The sequence below is a fragment of the Triticum aestivum genome, chromosome 5B (genome assembly GCF_018294505.1).
Source record: "Triticum aestivum cultivar Chinese Spring chromosome 5B, IWGSC CS RefSeq v2.1, whole genome shotgun sequence".
NCBI lineage: Eukaryota > Viridiplantae > Streptophyta > Magnoliopsida > Poales > Poaceae > Triticum > Triticum aestivum.
In genome coordinates, this window is record NC_057807.1 from 240,290,131 (window position 1) to 240,307,320 (window position 17,190).

Sequence of the window (17,190 nt, forward strand, 5' to 3'; positions counted from 1 at the left end):
ATCCCTTCTAATAGCAGAATAGATCATTAACAACACTGCTAATGCAGTACAGAAATGCATATTATGTAGTCATCTAGAACACATAATGTAGTAAACAAAGAATGTAGTTTACGAAAAGGAGAAATATCATAAACAGCCATAATAAAGCTTACGCTACCAAAGAAAATGCAGTGCACTACAACGTTTCCGCGACTACAACAAATAAAATTAAAGCAGTAAAACTATAGACAATGTGATAGACTGATAGAGGTGTCAATTTCACTCGCACTTCCATAACTCGCCTAAAAATTCTACAGCCACTAAACCATCGAACAATACACCCGCAAAAATTTACATGCAAGACATGGCAACTTGACGAACATCGTCACCTTTCATTTAAAAAACGCGATTCAAAAAATGACAATTATACCCGCAATACAATGAATTAAAACCTACAGCAACAGTAATTACAATATTAAAACACGCGTGGACGGGCAAAAATCAAAAAAATCAACAAAGAACAGAGGAGCGGACGAAGCTCACCCGCCCGCACAACCAACATACCAAGAATTGAAAACTAACTCCTAAAAATTAACAAATTATAGAGTGAATGAACCGATTAAAACGAATGCAATCCAAGAATTCCTACTAAATAACAACATCCGAGCACAAAAAAATCGCATCTGACGGGAACACGAACGAACATAGAAAGCTCGTCCACCAAATCCGTCGATTTGCAAGCACTATAGTATATTTTCCTGTAAATCAGAAAGAATAAAGCTAAAATGAGATGCAGGCACAAACTGAATCATCCCGCAACACCCGATTCCACATAGAACGCGCGCGGGCGGAACACCGAAAAATGAAGCAGTTCTCCCGTGAAGCATTGCAGTGCTCGTCGTCAAAACGATGCAGTGCGCTTCTGTTGAGCGTGCAGTACGGAAGCGGTGTGCAGAATAGTTATTCTGCTAATATTAGCAGAATAGACGGTCTGTATATATATACCTACTAATAAAGCAGCTATCATTAGTATTTTTGCAAAAAAGCCCTTGAAGTTTACACAAATCAACCCGCGGTCCAAATCGAATCGGTACGAAGGAAAAAATAAACGCAGCCATGCTCTGCCTCACGGCGCTCCGCCCCAGCCCACACACCTCTGGGCTCCGGCCATGCCTCGCGCCCTGCCCCGCACTGCCTCACCGTGCGCTATCGACCGCCTCCTTCCTCTCCCAATCCCATCTCCTCCTCACCCGCGGCTTTCTTCGCCGTTCATGGCTCCCCTTGTCGCGACCTCGTGGGAGGCAGAGGATGGGAGGGCGCGGCGCTGGCGGGCCGATGTGCGCCGCCAGGACTCGCCCGACCCGCGGGACGCTCGATCGGTGACGCACCAGTCGCCGGTCGTCGGCCCGGCCAACCGTCGACGAAGATCACAGCACCTTGCACCATCATTCTGCCTCAGCTCATCCTTCCTCTAAGCACCCGAGCTCCTCGATGTGTGCTGCTTGATAGGGCTCGCGCTCACCGCTCGACCAAAGCCACACGGCCATCTGGTCATCATTGCACTCGCCGCCCCCTCTGCTCCTCCACCTCAACTTCGGACGCGCGTGTATTTCTGTGCCCACCCCATGCTACCAGAGGAAACCACAGGCCAGTCTCTCTGGATGACTTTTATTTTCTGCTGAGGATCACGAGTTTACACAGTTTCATGATGTCAAATTACTGCATATGTGGTGCTTCTTGTCAATACGGATAGAATTAGCTGGTTATAGGTTGTGGATGTTCTCAGTTATTTTTTGCACATAGCGTGTTTGTGTGTTTGTCCAAGCCGGTTTCAGTCACAGATCATTGAGGTAAACTCCCACATGAATACATCATGAGAGTAACTCTCCTTCCATATGATTCAAAAAATGGTATGATGGTGGGACTTAATCGGGTTGCTAGACTAATGTGGCGTTGGTGCGTGCATCTGGATGTGTGTTAGTGTTCACAGCCACAGGAAGTGGGTTGTTGCAGGCAGAGGCGGATTAGGATGAGTATGTCACGATTAGGATCTTTATCAGAAAAATTGATAGTTTCCTTGATTTGTTTTGGTCTAGATTAGCAAAGCAGTGCACTGATATTTGTTTTGTGGTGTAGGAGCTTCAAGACAGCAGTGGCAGCAGGCTTCGCTCAACATATTCATCTATGATTTTCTCCCCGATTTTGAAATTATTTGGCCCCTATAGTCCCCTTGAGAAAAATCAGAGTATTTATGGACTATGCTCTACGGGTTAACAAATTTGATTGCAGGGGCTGGCAACGTAAGTGTAGTGTTACCGTTGCACATATATTCAGGGCTACATCAAACTTCAGTCAGAAGAACATGACGAGGCAGGGTGCTTCATGCAGTATTGGGAGTGAGAAAGTTTGGTGTATAATCAGTGTCGCCTCCACTCTGCCTAGCCCCTGTGCTTTTTCCTTGATGGAAATGCGGGCCACCACGCTGCTCACTTCGCGTGCAACCACTTCATCTCCAACCTGTAATTGGAGAGCATTGCAGACCGAGTGGAAAAACGACGAGGTGTAGCAGCACAACCTTGCCTCTTCCCCTTACTCTCCTTCACAAGCGAGCCAAAGACACCCCAAGTTGTGGTACCCATCTGAGGCTAGCCTTGCTTGGCATACATGGCTGCATACATGTGATGGGAAACATGCATGGAAGCTTGGGCCTGGATATGCAATTATGCCTTCCTAAGTTTTACTGATGCAATTTCTTTTTGAAAGATCCCTAAAATCATTTACCCTTTTGCTCCTGACAATTGTTTACTATTGTGAATTGTATCAATGGTCGAAATGGTCAATTAACGACATAGACCGAGATACCATAAAACCCCTTTAGCAGACCGACTGAAATATGAACATTCTTGGCCCAGAGTTACAGGATTGCACCAATTAATTGCTAACCTCTTGGTTTTAATGATAATTGTTCTACCATGTGTTTTTCTTCTACTAGCATCCCGTCCACAATGTCAGTTGGAATTATATATATATAGCTTAGACATTTAGTGTAATATATTCTGCGAGATGTGTTCAAATCACTGTATTTTTCCATGATATTAACAATTTTCCTTTGAATGTTTAAGTGAGCGTTCTCTAAAATTTCATTCTCAGTTAAGTCTGGTCTTTCTTTGGGTATTTTATATAGTAAGGTCTGCAAGAATTGAATGCAGATCCACTACCCCCCTCTGTATTTACTGCAATGCATATTTACCTGGAGCTAGCATCACATACTGTATGTCAAGTGCCAAGTCAGTTTTCACTAAATACAAATTAAAAAAATATATATATATGAACCTTTTCATTAGCTTTGGCTGCACGTTTATGGATAATGTCAATATCAATATTTGTAAGTACTCTTATGAACTCATATGATGCATCTCCCACTTTTTTTATCTGCAAGGTACCTGACATAGTGTTTGGACAGACATATTTCTGGTAGTAACTTCTCCATTGTGAAACTACTTTCGACTACAGTAGCTTGCGGACAATGTGGGCTACTACAAGACCAAGACCTACATTTAAAGATGATTACATTTAGGAGTGAATGGTAAAGAAGGTTCTGATTTTGTTTAAATTGTAGTATATGCTTGAAAATTATTTATTGATGCTCAAAGCATATCCTGTAGATGATTATGTGGAAAATAGTTCATCCTGCACAGTTTTCTTGGCAAGCTGGAACTTCCAGTTATACTGGTTATATATTTATGGGTTATAAACTTATAGTTGAAATTTTCAAATGATTAGATATTTTTGTAGTTGTAGCTGGATATACAAGTGCCTAAAACTGAAGTCGGCACTTCTTCACTAGAAGCTATGTTCACTATCTTGATTTCTCCTATGAGATGTAGAATTTTTATTTCTGCTACATTGTTGTAGTTTCCTTTTTTTGCTGTAGCTGCTTATCTATTAGAGTATCTATGCATGTGTGGGTTTATATTTCACTAACTATCCTATAAATAATCTGAATTTCTTTCAATCGATTGGTTGTTTTGTAATTTTCGATCCATGTCCCACGGCATAGTTCCTCGACTCCGGTTGAATCCTTGTTTATGAAAACATCAGGAGTCTGAACCATGCAGTCTACTCCATAGTGAACCACAGATCTGAACCATGCATTCTTAACCCGGTCAACCATGTTTTGCCCGTGGTGAACCATGGGGTCTGAACCATGCTGCCTGAACTAGATCAACCATATTTCTCCGTAAGTCGTCGAAATATGAGTCAGACCATGTCTTAAGGTTGTGGAAATGTGAGATGAACAAGGAAGTGAGAACTATGAAAAAAATCACATCAGGAGCACAATCGTGGATAGTGATCAGCATATTATTATTCTAGGTGACCCAATATTTCTTGGTTATAATGGAGGACTAAAGAGGGTCCAATTTATGTACTGGTGAAGAAAATCACCAAAATGGAAGGAGTTCTGTATTATGGTCTATTACAATGTGCTTGAAGCAATACAGAACCATAATTATACTTGGTATAGTACAAACTAAATGTACAATACAGACTTCCAAGTAGAATCTTTGTCCTACAGCTCACCTGTTATCTGTCATTTCAGCAGCTACTTGGGTGGGACAACCAATGTATAGATTAGCAATGCCGAAACGAAGATAATCACCCCTATTAAGGTAAATATTGGGCTTGTTCACAACGTCAAGTTAGACCTCTCAGCTCTTTTGATTGGATCGACTTCTTCTGACAATGGATACTCAATGCGCCGTGGGTTCCAGGTCACATATTTGTTCTGTGAGAACTCTGATAATAGGGTCTTCTTCCCTTTCTTCTTAAAACTAGACCAAGCCTTATCCTAGTCGGTTGATGATGTGTCACCTGAAAGGTAAGATAGAGAAATGATTCAACCTACAAACATGTTTTCATCGTAACCTGTTATAACAAACTATGCGCGATAGGACCTTTTTAATCTAACTTAAAGATTGCACGTTGGAAGAAGACATGGTGCATCCGTTTGGGCCGGCCCATGTGTGGGTGACCTGCTTTTTTTTCTGTTTTCGTCTTTTCTTATTTAAATAATTTAGTACTTCAAAAAATTTCCAAAAATATAAAAAATAGAATTTAAAAGTAAAATTTTCAATAAATAATGAAATATTTGTGGATTCAAAAAATGTCGTAATGTTTTAAAAAACATTCCCAAATTTAAAAATATTCACAATTTCAAAAAAATGCATGATTTTTTTAAAGTTCATGTACTAAAAAATGTTAATGGAATTCAACAAAATGTTATCGGTGATTTAGCAAAATGTTGTCATGGTATTTAGATACTATATTTTTTTCTCCCGTTGCAGCGCACGGGCCCTTTTGCTAGTAATAAAGCGGCGAGCGTTTCTGGTCGTCCGTCGTCATCATTTTTTCAGAAAAGACCCTCTGTTTCTAAGAATTCAACCCACAGTCCTATTTTAAATGGTCAATCAAAAAACGTTTTGTACTTACAAAAATGTCCCTGCATTGTTTATTATTCTACCCGCATCGCTATTTGAATTGCTAAACAAAGACCACACACAGGCACGACCACGGGCTCTCCTCCTCGCGTATAGGTACGGCGCAGCCGTCGCTGCCATGCGCGGCCGCGCGGCCGGTCTTCTTCTCCAGCCATCCGCCGCCTCCCCATCCACTTCCAATCTTTTCGGGCGCCACCCTAAACCTCCTTCGCTGCTCGCCCCATGCGTCGCGCTGTGCGGGATTCCTCGCTGACCCGCCCTTCACAGTTCCATTGTATCCCCTTCTCCAGCGTTCCCTTCAGCCACTGCCAACTCCAGCCACCGCCCTCCCGTGCTCCTCTCCTGCAAGATCGAGGCAACCCGGGGAGGGACAGCAAGACGGCACCCTGGGGAGCCAGATCCAGGAGAGGCAAGATAAGGATGGCAGCAGAACGGGGGCATGAAGTGCAGCGTATGCACAGATGGGTTGAGCACTCACTGCGTTTGTCCATGATCATGACTACTATCTTCATCCAACGATACTTGCAAGGTAAGAACAAATCTGTGTGCATAACCTACCTTCAAGCAGAGAGGATTGATTGTTTCTGCAATTGTACAAATTGGATGTGAAAAAACGACTCTGCATGTTTACATGAAGCTAGATTCCTGGAAAATAAGTGTTTTTGCACAGTATATCAAAATGAAACTGCTAATTATTAAATTACATATGTTCTTTGTTTCCCGATCATACCTTTAGCACCTGATTAACAAAATATGTGTCTTTTATGTCGGAAATTCCATCTGAATCTGAATCCTGACAAAAGACAAACACAAAATGATTAGGAGGGACTATTTATGCATTACGAGTATATTGGGAAGGGAATCTGTGTTATACAAGTTAGTGCCAATGGAGAGGCAATCTCTAAGGAAAAAGTAGTTCACTTATCATCAATAGAAGACACTGAGTTCATAAATAAGTGATGGACGGGTATCAATTATTTTCAGGAGGCCATCATGTTGACAAGAAAGTTGCTGCTCAGCCTATTTTTATAACCAAAAAAATGCAATTCTACGAGAAAGTAAATGTAGGATTTTTTTAGAGTGCATCTATAGAGCAAACATGTGTTAAACAACATTTTGATTTGGATGTTAGAAGTAAAGAAAGTTGTAAAACCAAAGCAGCATTGGTTAGGATTCTTACAAAAAGTGTGATCTGAAGTAAGAAATCTCTATTCCTAATAGACGAGTTGGTTGAATAGTCCCACCAGTTTCAACCGGTTTATTTTCAACCGGTTATTTTTCGTTCCCCCCCGCACCCACGCACGCAGCCAAAAATCAGGCCTAAAGAAACCACTCTATCGATCGCATGACTCGGAGGCCCGTCAGCTGATCCCCCGACCAAGGAAGGCACGACCCGCTGCCCCTCTCTTCTAGGGTTTCAAGCGGCGGCAACACAGGCGGTGGCGACGGCGGTTGGCCCGCACCAACACTCACGTCTGTCGCCACGGCCACATTCCTCGTCGCGACGACATCGACGCCACCTACGCACCGCACGATGTCGCGCCTCGCTCGCCTTCTTCGACGATGCCCGATGCAGCCAAGCTAGGTGTGCCTCTGCCTTAGCCGATGCAGTCGGCCATGACCAGCAGCAATCCCCAAGCCTGACTCGCCGCTGCCACCTGCCACGGCTCCGCCTCCTCCTCTGCCGCCAGGGCGCTGTGTGAGGATAGCCGCCGCTTCATCCAAGGACGCTCTTATCAAAGGTATGGCCTCATCGTTCTCCAACCTCGGTGTGGATTCCGTCGTAGAAATTGTGGTGCTGGATAGTGGATACTGACCGCCCACTTTCCTGTCTTCGCTTTTCTCCCATCCGAAACCCTAGGCCGGGGCGCTGCTGAAGGATGCCGCATCTGAGTCCATGGCGGACCTCTTCCCTTCATCTCTTCTCTATTCGGCCCTGTGAGAGTGAGGACGCACGTGCATTCATGCGTGCTGAAATGAGCGTCTCCAAGTTTGAACAAAAATGGTTATGTTTAACTGGTACTGGCTTTTTGATGGAACCTGCAGCTTGGAACACACTGCTCGAAGGTGACGGGATGCCTGGGGCAACTGCTGATGCCGGAGAGGGTCAGCTATTCTGAACTGGATTGGGGAGATCAGTTTTTGTCAGCGAGAGGGCTATAAGGAGGGCCATGGCATTGGTCGGGGAGGAGAACACAGTGATCAAGATAAGTAAGAGCTTATGTGCCCAACTTTTGTTTTGCAGTATTCAGACTGTTCCATTGTTCGTTTCTGCATGTATTGTACCTGATGACCAGTTTTTGTGTTTCAGAGCAATCATTTGAGGACGTACCTGATGCAGAGGGCGAATCAAGAGAAATGGATGCTCCATTTAGAGGCAAGACTTGCTTTAACCTTTTTCTCTGTATAGACAAGATTGAATGTTGCAACAATAGTCAGAAACGTGGTCTTGCTTTCACCTTTTTCTCTGTAGAGATAATTGTACCAACTGTATCTTCTTGAGGTTGTGCGTTACTGATTCAGTTTTCCATCTTGTGAAATTTAGGTGGAGTGCGTAACAGTACCATGCCCCTCTCTCCTCCAAACTGGATCAGGAAAAGCGGCCTTGCTGGGCAATGATTCAATCCAAAAGGCAAGAGCTCTTTCAGAAGGTAGGAGGTTTAACACCTGTTTACTTTATCTAAACACTGAAAGTGCTTTCTTACCACTTATTTTGTCCATGGTGGCGTATGTATGGCTGCGAGTAGTTTAGGATCTGTTCATCCCATGTTCTGTTAGAAATTATGTCACTATTCATTAACAACAAGGCATTGTAATATAATATTTGTTGAACCAGCATATTTTCCACAGTTGCCTGGATATTTGTTATACTTACAACTGAAGATATATTTGGATGTGCTTAGCTTGTTGAGCATTTCTATTCCATATTAATATACAATGACTTCAAGTAGTTTTATACTAATTAGGGTCCACCTAATTGATGGCAGTATATTTCTTTAGTTCACCGCTGATTTGTGACCTCCTAATGAACCTGGAGTCCGTATATGCTATACAATAATATATATTTAAAAGCAATATTTTTTTATGTTCTATCTGATGGAATTTATTTTCTGAGACGTTCATTGAATATTTCATAATTTTGATGGCCTCTTGATTCATGTCATTAACAGTTATTTTTCAGTACTTTTCAGAAAGGCAATATCTCTTTTACTGGCCAATGGGGTTCTCTCTTCTAAAATTGGACTAAAATTTCCCAGTGGGTTCTCCAATTTAACTCTTTCTAAAACCTTTAGAAGCTATGAAAGAAAGGGAATAACCTTCCACTTGTCATGTACATCCTCTTAAGGTCTTCTCTCTTCTATGTCAAAGCATCGCAAAATTACACAGTCTATCATTTAGTGTTGGATATTCCAAGGTATAACTTCCTTCTCTACATATATATTCATTTTGTATGTTTTTCTAATTTGTGAGGGTGATTTCTGCCTGTACGTATTAATTGATCCATATATAAAATACCAGCACTCAAATTTTGTCAAAGAGGTTGGCCTGTTAAATGTAGCATTGTGGTGCTCAACAGATTCTATTTACAATTTTAGTGTTCAAGTACAAACAAGTTATACGCATATTTCAAACTCACTGGTGGTGTCAATCTTGATTCACTTTTTTTGGATTCAGCAGCTATATGTTATAGGCATATTCTCACTGTAAAAATGCCCTAAATGTGAGGCCTTGACTTACCTTTTCTTTTTGAAATTATTACTTTGCCATTGTTTCGATGTTACCACCACCACATGGTTGTACTCTTCCACATAAGTTCGACTCTACGTTTAATCTGTAGTAATTTAGTTGACTGATTTTGCATGCTAATAATTCAATAGATGGGCACAACTTTTTTTGGAGGGAAATAGATGGTTACAACTTAACAATGTTGGGTGCATTATGTTCTGTCAAGACTTAATATATGGGGGCTATCGGTCATGCACCTTTTCTTCTTTTGTATTTGGGAGTATTTTGTATATTTTGTGCAATATGATTTGTGAAATATTTTTGGCCAAATATGTTTTTCGCCATCTGCGGATGATTTTGGAAAACATAGGTTGACATTGATATCAATCTATCTAAAGAAAATGATATTGATTCTTCCTCGTGCTCTATTATTAGTGATCCTGTAACAGCTTTCTTATCCATTCATACAAGTCAAAGATGCGCACATTGTTGCTTCCTTGTGCTTTGTTAATATTGATTTTCTAATGGATTTTTATAGATAAATTTATGTGCATGGCACAGATTAACAGTTTGGCCAGGCTTTTGTACTGAGCGATGTCATTTTGAAAAAAAACTGAATAAACTACAGCCCATCAGACGAGAAAAGGCTGATTCTGCCAATTCAAGTTCGATGTCTGGCTAGGTGTCTTGTGTAGACTTGACATGGGCTATGTTGGACACTAGCAAGTGTTCCCAATCACATCTTAAAGAAATTCAAGTTCGCTGCAGGAAAGGTTTGCTCTTTCAAAATCAATGCACTTGTGAGTACCAAGCTGAATAAGGTTTATTATGCATGCTGAATAAGGTACTGAAATGATCTGAATTTCAAACTCTGTTTTCTTTGCTTGCTTGGTAGTACAGTCTGCAGTACATAACACATCTTCTTGTTTTTTTTTCTGTTATAGTTTCATTTTTCAGAAACTTGTCAAGGGACGAGACGACGGACTTTAGAGAATTTGACTCCCAGTATAGTGATAAATAGAGGGAAAATTAACCTTAAGGTCCTAAGGGCTGCTTTATAAAAGCTTTGTACCAAATTTACTGAATTAGAAATAACAGTTGATACAGCTGGTATGTTAATCTCACAACCCTGACGTTGAACATTTCCTTCTTTTTTCCTGTATATGCACACTTACCTTCCTGCAACTGTATGTACTTCCTTTGTAAGGAAATATAAGAGCGTTTAGAATACTAAAGTAGTGATCTAAATGCTCTTATATTTCTTTACGAAGGGAGTATTAACTAGCCAATTGCTTTCATTTAATTATCATTATTCTGGAACATGTTGCTCACTTTATATTAAACATTTTAATTAGAATAAGCTATCCAAGGAGGTTTTATTAGGAAAATTTAGTTTATGTGACTTTTTTTATTTGAACAAGCATACGCATCTCCATTTTTTCATTTTAGTTGTTTATTTGTATAGTTGGAACATTAGTTTGGTGTGAGTTTCAGCTACCTGCTTGTTATTGAAACTGCAAGAACTCGCTAGCTTTTGTCAAAAGAAATGGAATGTGATGGAAGTAAACGAAGATAAGGTGTTTTTGTTGATCCTTGTGTCTGATTTTAGAGGGTGTGTGTGTGTGCCTAATCACTATAAATAGTAAATACTCTACATTTATGACAGTGAAATCCTTGTGAATATGGACAGATGGAGGTGTATGAACGGGCAGTTCTTGCAGTTACTTATTCAGTGGACATATGGTGTAATTATTGTCAGTTTGCGATTTCAACATACAATGACCCAGATGTCATCAGAAGGTAGCAATTGAATATCGGGACTATTCCAATGAAGTTTTTTTAATATATTTTTATAGTGTCTTGACTTTTGTTAACTACCGCATTTTAGGCTGTATGTGTATATATAGGAATACATACATGGCAAGAAGGGATTTTACAATACCTAGGACCTGCACAGGAATGCTTGATGAAATGCTTTATAATATTTAACACTGTTTTTCGGCGGTCCTTGTGGTAGGAAAGTGATCCATTCTTCGAAAACTCATCTACTACTACTCACCAAATCACATCGTTCCATATATGGACTAACTGAGAATCTGGGATTTTTCCATCAATCGCACTGCCTTTCCATCCCCTCCATCAACAAGCGATCAATCTTCCACATCGCAAAAAAAAGAAGAGAGTCAATCTTCCAAATCACTTCATTCCATATATGGACTAACTTGGAATCTGGGATTCCATCGATCGCGCTACCTACATGCCCCTCCAACAAGCGATCAATCTCAGCACAGAAGGCTCTTTGTTTTCTTGACGCTCGTGGCTTTTGTAGCAAATTCTATTTGTTCTTCGCCGCTTTGGGTTGTGGGGCTTACTTCCTAGCCCCGCCTGCTTGTTGTACCACCGCCCACTTTGTGGCTCTAGCGCCAGCGCCAGCCTGGGACATCTCTCTATCCGGGCCGGCATACCGGGATGTTGCAGGGCCGCCGTCACCTCGAGAAGGGGCGAGGAGTCCATCGTATGCCCAGTTGATGTCCCTGGGTACTCACTGTGGCACGAAGAGTCCCTCACCGTTGTCCTCTTCGACCAGCATAACAACGACGGGTCAGCCTGTGCACACTACAAACTGAGGGCGCAGATGTGCCACGCACAAGACACAAGGGTGACAAGGCCAGGAGCGGCAGCAGGCGGCGGTGGAGCACGCAGCAAGGTACGCACAGAAAATGGCCACAAGTGATGTAGTATCATGTATCTTGGTGTCTATTGTTCTTACTGCTGTTTCGTACTCAAATTTCATCATAGCACGTTCCTCATCTGGTTCAAAGGAAACGTGTATTATGGCACTGTTGAAACATTCCATCGATGTATGTTAGATCGCCCTATACAGAGTAGTTGAACATGTCCATGTGTTTTTCTTGTTTGTTCATTCCTTCAATCTCCTGGATGTGAATCTTATGCTCTCCTACAGGTGGATTTTCTGAAGATCTTGTGATTTTCTAAAGAACATGTCTGCTTGTTCAGGAGGCAAATAACTGAAGCTGAAGGCTCTTTTCTGAATGATGATAAATCTAGGAGAGGATGACGAATTAGTTTGTGCAAATCTCCCACTGATTTGTGTCCTCGAAGTCCTTTCTTGCATGGTTTTTATAATACGGATTAGACATTTCTTGCTTGCAAACAACTTATTGCATCTCTTCTTGTTGCATGAACAACCATATATATACTCCTAGAGCGGCAGAGCTAATGCATCAGGATAGGCAAGCATCATGGCACATTGGTGCAGTGCATCTTGAAGGATAACAACAGTATCTTACGAGAGTGGAGCAACGTAATGCGAACACACACTTTATATTCAGTTGTTCATCTTTCCTTGATATTTCATTCATGTCTACATTGCATTGTACCTTGTGGACAGACCTGCTAGATTCAAATCGTGTTTCATTGATGAATGGTTATATAAGTCGTTCATTCAGATAGACATCCGTTTTCATTCTAATTCATAACTTTTCCTGAAGGAGCAGCCTAACCCGTGAATTGTGTTTTTTGATTCAGATTTTCAATCGGCAAAATGATTTGGTGTAATACAAGCTTCCTGGGGAAATCTGGTTTAGCTTTCAGTCCAGCTTTGATGATAAAATAACATCAGCCTACCTCGAACATAACTTTAATAAAGAAATCTTTGCAAGGAATATGTGTGATTTCGGAGGAGCCAAGTTGCAAGGAGCTAATGGGACACGAAATGCTTGTTTTTCTTTGCTCTGATCTTTCAAATTTGTGGATAAAATTTCACCCAACTATAATATGATGTCATCAAATGATACAGAATGCCAATACTACATGTTGTTTTACTACATGCTGTTTTCAGGCTGTGCTGCATCATTTTTTATCAGCCATCATGTTCTTGCAAGAAGTTGTCCAGATAATGGTGGCATGACCAGTGTTTTTTCTTGGCCGAGATTTTCGGAAACTGATCGAAAACCGGCCAATCACTATGTCATATGTCAAATACGGCGAAAACCCAGCGAAAAATTCAAATATCACCGAAAAATCTGAATTTATACGGCTGACATATGTCAAATACAGTTCGTATGCCCTTGTGAACACAAGATAACACTTGGCTAGCCACTTCGACAGGCCAATCACTATGTTAAAAAGAGGCTTAAACATATTATATTGATACACAAAAATTCTGAATTCAAAATTCATTTGAAAATTCCGAGAATTTCTGGAAACCGGTTTTCTTGGTTCCTACCGAAAAAAATGAGAATCGATGAAAAAAACATGGGCATGACATGGCAGCAATAAAATAAAAACATTCACGATAAAGTGCATTCATTCTTGTCTACACAAGACATCTTTTGTGCAATAGGTATATTGCCATGTGAGAGTTGCATAGGAGAGTTGCGTTCATAGAAATGCATCATAGAAAGTACATAGGAGAGTTGCATAGAGGAAGGGCGAGAGCACATCAATTGCACAGGGAAAAAAAGAAAATGGAAACGCAAAATGAAAAACTCAATAGAAGAATTGTATGTAAGATGTCGGTCACGAGCCAGCGCGCACATGAGCGTTCCTATAGTAGGTCCTAAGGCACACACAATTTTTGATTAGTACTAGCATGCATGTCAATGAAGATCACATGTTGTGCCTAATCTGTAATAGTTGGTCCGTCATTCTTTTGCCTATAGTTCATGATTTCTTTTCAGTTATGTAATTTAGAAAATAAGTATGTTATTGTCCAATCATACCATGTCAGTATAGGTTATGGAGGATGGGGATTATTAGTGAAAAAGCATAGGTCAAGCTTGATATGTTTTCATCTATAGTTACCTAACCTCTTGTACAAAGTCGTCATGCATTTTTTGATTATCAAGCTTCCACTGCATGATGCTTCCGTTCATTAACTCCATCTTTTTTAGGTTCGTTATAAGCAAGGTTGACACATAATTGAGGAAGATGATGTCCATTGATTTGGACAGCGGCAACTATGTACGTTGTAGGGCCTATTGGAGAAGACATTCACAAGACCACAGTGGGCTTTTATGAGTTCAGACCAGAGATGCTTCCTAAAGTATATGCATGATAGCCCGTAGCAACGCACGGGCATTCTACTAGTCTGTTTAGTTTGTGGGCTGGAAGTACCACATATAAGCTTAGTCCATGTGAATTGGCACACTGTTTGGAACAAAATGAAACTTAGCAGTATAGTTTGGTAGTTAAACTACTCCTTAGTTTTAGTTTTAGTATATGTTCATTTCTGTTTTCTTGTGATGTGAACCTAATGAACAGAAAAGCCTTATGGTGTATTATTTTTTATACATGCAACAAGTCTGTAAATTTAGTTTTCTGTTATAAAATCGCTCGTCAGCAACTGAATCAAGGGGAAATTTATGAAAAGTGAACTAGCAGACAAACTGTAGTAGTTCCCAGCTAATTTTATAAATTCATCCCAGTGAACTTTTGTGTAAATTGGTCTTTTTATTCTCATATCTTGGAATATAAATGAGGAACCTCAAAATTTTTTTACATTTGGTTTTGTATGATGGCCATGGCTACATACAACCATAGTATACATCAATTTTGTGTTGATGTATGAAGGTAAAATGTATAAAAAATGTCTGTGCTTATTATACTTACTTCGTGGTTTGTTATTTAGCTCTTCTTTAGCCCAGCTGCAATTCCTAAAGGTTGGTGCAGACACTCAAAAGTGCCTCCTAGAGCAGTAGAGATGTTGTCTCTACAACGTTAACACATCGATCGGTGTATCTGAATGTATACATTTGCAACCTTCAAATTTAGAACTAGCAGATTTTTGCTGCTACTGTTACTTAAAAAGAATGATGTCTCATGTGTACATTTCCAAGGTGCTTTGCATTCTGTATAGTGAATGTACTGATTCCACTAGATCCACCATGGATCTGCATACATTGGAGATACCCAATCATCAGGAATAAATATAGCCAGGAGTCTAGGACGTTTCACCTCCTTTTGCATATGAGTAACTGTGGAAACGTAGTTCACACTCCATTTGAGTAAGCATCATTTACTTTGCTATTTCTCAGTTAGTCGAGGCATGTTGTTCTAACAAAAGATATACGAGATTCCAATTCAGGTGCTCAGTGTAAGAGATTTACAGCCAGTCCCGGTCCAAAGAAGAAGCAAGTGCAGTGAATTGCTAGCCGTTTGCAATCATCACATAGAGAAAAAATTAGCAAGAGAGATTTTCTTACAAGGAAGGATTCACCGGGGGAGAGGTGACTAGCATGAAGACGGTGGACCAGACGGTGCAGGCCATCTCGGGCAAGCTGGCGGCTGTCAGTCAGCGACCCCCCCCCCTCTGTCATCGGTAGAAGCTGCCCCGCCGGAACCACAACCTTCTCCGCATACCCGTCGCCGGTAAGCAGCGCGTACACCTGCAAATGCAACAGCATATGCAAAAAAAGTGAGGTTCAGAGCAGCAGCGGCCATCAGCAAATTCACCATGGGGGCACGCTTGGCACCTGGTACCGATAGCCCAGCACGGGGGGTGTTGGCCCCGAGCGCGACGATGGTGCTGGAGCACTCAAGCCCCAGGTAGGGCGAGGCGCCAGCCGGCGGCAGGTATCGGCCCTGCCGCTGGACTGTGTCACCGCGATTGACGCCGACAGTGGACACCCCGACAAGCAGCTTGCCCTCCCCCGACGCCGAGAGATCCTCGACCTCGTGCACCTGCAGCGCCTCCGGCCCGCCGGGGCTTGCAGTCGCCACCACCACCATCGTTGCGTCCGCCCGCCTGCGCTGAGCTCACTTGCTTCCAGCTTGTGGCTCTCGGTAGCTCCGCGTGTACACGCCACTGCTCTACGGCTCTGCTCTCTACTTGGATACAGGGCTGGGCTTCTCCAACTAGATCCGGCCCAATAAAGTTGGACGGCAAAATGTGGTTACGACAAAGCTCATGCGAGGCGCTCTCAAAAAAAAAGGCAAAGCTCATGCGAGGCAATATAGAAAAATAACCATTTCATGTTCGTTTATACATTTAAAATAGTCCCACATTGCTCTCTTACAATGTATTTTATCAACTTATATACTTTAGCAATGCCTGACAAATCAACAAGTTGGGCAATAAGCAACCATTCTTGAGATTATAAGTCAATGGAAGAAAGACACATCCGATTTGTTGGAGTTGTGTCGAATATTGTGTACAAGGTAGGTTACAGTTGGACTTGTAGTTGTATTGTGTTTAGATAGGATACGGAGTCGTGTCCTAGTAGGACACTTGTATTCTAGGCCTCTCATATATAGTGGGGGTAGACACACGATGTAACCTGTGCCAACATAATAGCACCGGAACGTAGGGGAAGCCGGCGGCATGTGCCGGCGTCCAGGGCGACCGGGTGCGGTATTGTGGGGTGCGGTATTGTGATGGTGTTACGGGGAGGTGCGCCCATAGTCAGGCCCCGAGGATGTAGCCATGATCGGTGAACCTCGTTAACAAATCTCGGTGTCATGCTCATGTGATTTCTTGGTCCTTGGATGATCGACAGTATGTCTTAGATTTATTTTAACAAATGGTATCATGAGCTAGGTTTTCGAAGATTAAGGACTGTTGATCTAGAGGGGCGCTTTGCAAGAAAATCGTCGAATTGGATCGCGGTGCAGGACAGTTGCGATGGAGCGGATCGTTGTCACGCGGTACGTATTTCCGTGTTCGATCAGGGCAGACGCTAATGGTAGCAGCGAATCAAAGACGACAGATACGAAGCGCGTGGAAGCAAGAACCGTTTGGCAGTAGGAATCGCAAGCAGTGCGGTGGCATAGCGGACGCGTGGGGGCGGCAGCGTGGAATTGAAGGCAGCTGTAGGCCGAACGGGGGCGCGGTGAAATGCTGGCCCAGCTAGGCTGGCCGAGGCCGCAAGGCCCATGGCGCGAGGCAGCTGCTGGCTGCGGTGCAGCCGAGCGTTGCCCAGTCGTTCGCGTATACGTGCAGGTATTGACTTGTACGTGAGTATTG

At 42.1% G+C, this 17,190-nt stretch overlaps 1 protein-coding gene and 2 long non-coding RNA genes across 4 annotated transcripts; 2 read left to right on the top strand and 1 right to left on the bottom strand.

Annotated features, from left to right (window-relative positions):
• Window positions 1–6,104: 6,104 nt before the first annotated feature.
• LOC123114728 (quinone oxidoreductase PIG3-like) lies at window positions 6,105–15,956 on the bottom strand. The gene is made up of 6 exons (XM_044536156.1): window positions 15,681–15,956; window positions 15,431–15,613; window positions 15,033–15,118; window positions 6,479–6,563; window positions 6,208–6,270; window positions 6,105–6,122 (listed from the first exon to the last, which is right to left on the bottom strand). The coding sequence occupies exons 1-6, from the start codon at window positions 15,954–15,956 to the stop codon at window positions 6,105–6,107; spliced, it is 711 nt and encodes a 236-aa protein (XP_044392091.1).
• Window positions 6,844–7,838, top strand: LOC123115927 (uncharacterized). The gene is made up of 4 exons (XR_006456840.1): window positions 6,844–7,219; window positions 7,339–7,421; window positions 7,524–7,688; window positions 7,789–7,838. It is a non-coding gene; the product is annotated as an uncharacterized lncRNA (long non-coding RNA).
• LOC123115926 (uncharacterized) lies at window positions 8,021–13,040 on the top strand. Of its 2 annotated transcripts, none has more exons than XR_006456838.1 (6): window positions 8,021–8,128; window positions 8,659–10,047; window positions 10,148–10,313; window positions 10,894–11,910; window positions 12,169–12,528; window positions 12,753–13,040. It is a non-coding gene; the product is annotated as an uncharacterized lncRNA (long non-coding RNA). The 2 variants fall into 2 exon arrangements; XR_006456839.1 differs by having other exon boundaries at window positions 8,023–8,128; window positions 8,669–10,047.
• Window positions 15,957–17,190: the final 1,234 nt, after the last annotated feature.

Excerpts from the sequence above, each read along its gene's own strand:
- LOC123114728 (XM_044536156.1), bottom strand. The coding sequence starts at position 15,956 with ATGGTGGTGGTGGCGACTGCAAGCCCCGGCGGGCCGGAGGCGCTGCAG. Across the intron at positions 6,564-15,032 it reads CACATGAGACATCATTCTTT|ATGCACTCTAAAAAAATCCT; the intron begins TTAAGTAACAGT and ends TTTGCTCTATAG. Across the intron at positions 6,271-6,478 it reads GGCTGAGCAGCAACTTTCTT|GATTCAGATTCAGATGGAAT; the intron begins GTCAACATGATG and ends GTCTTTTGTCAG.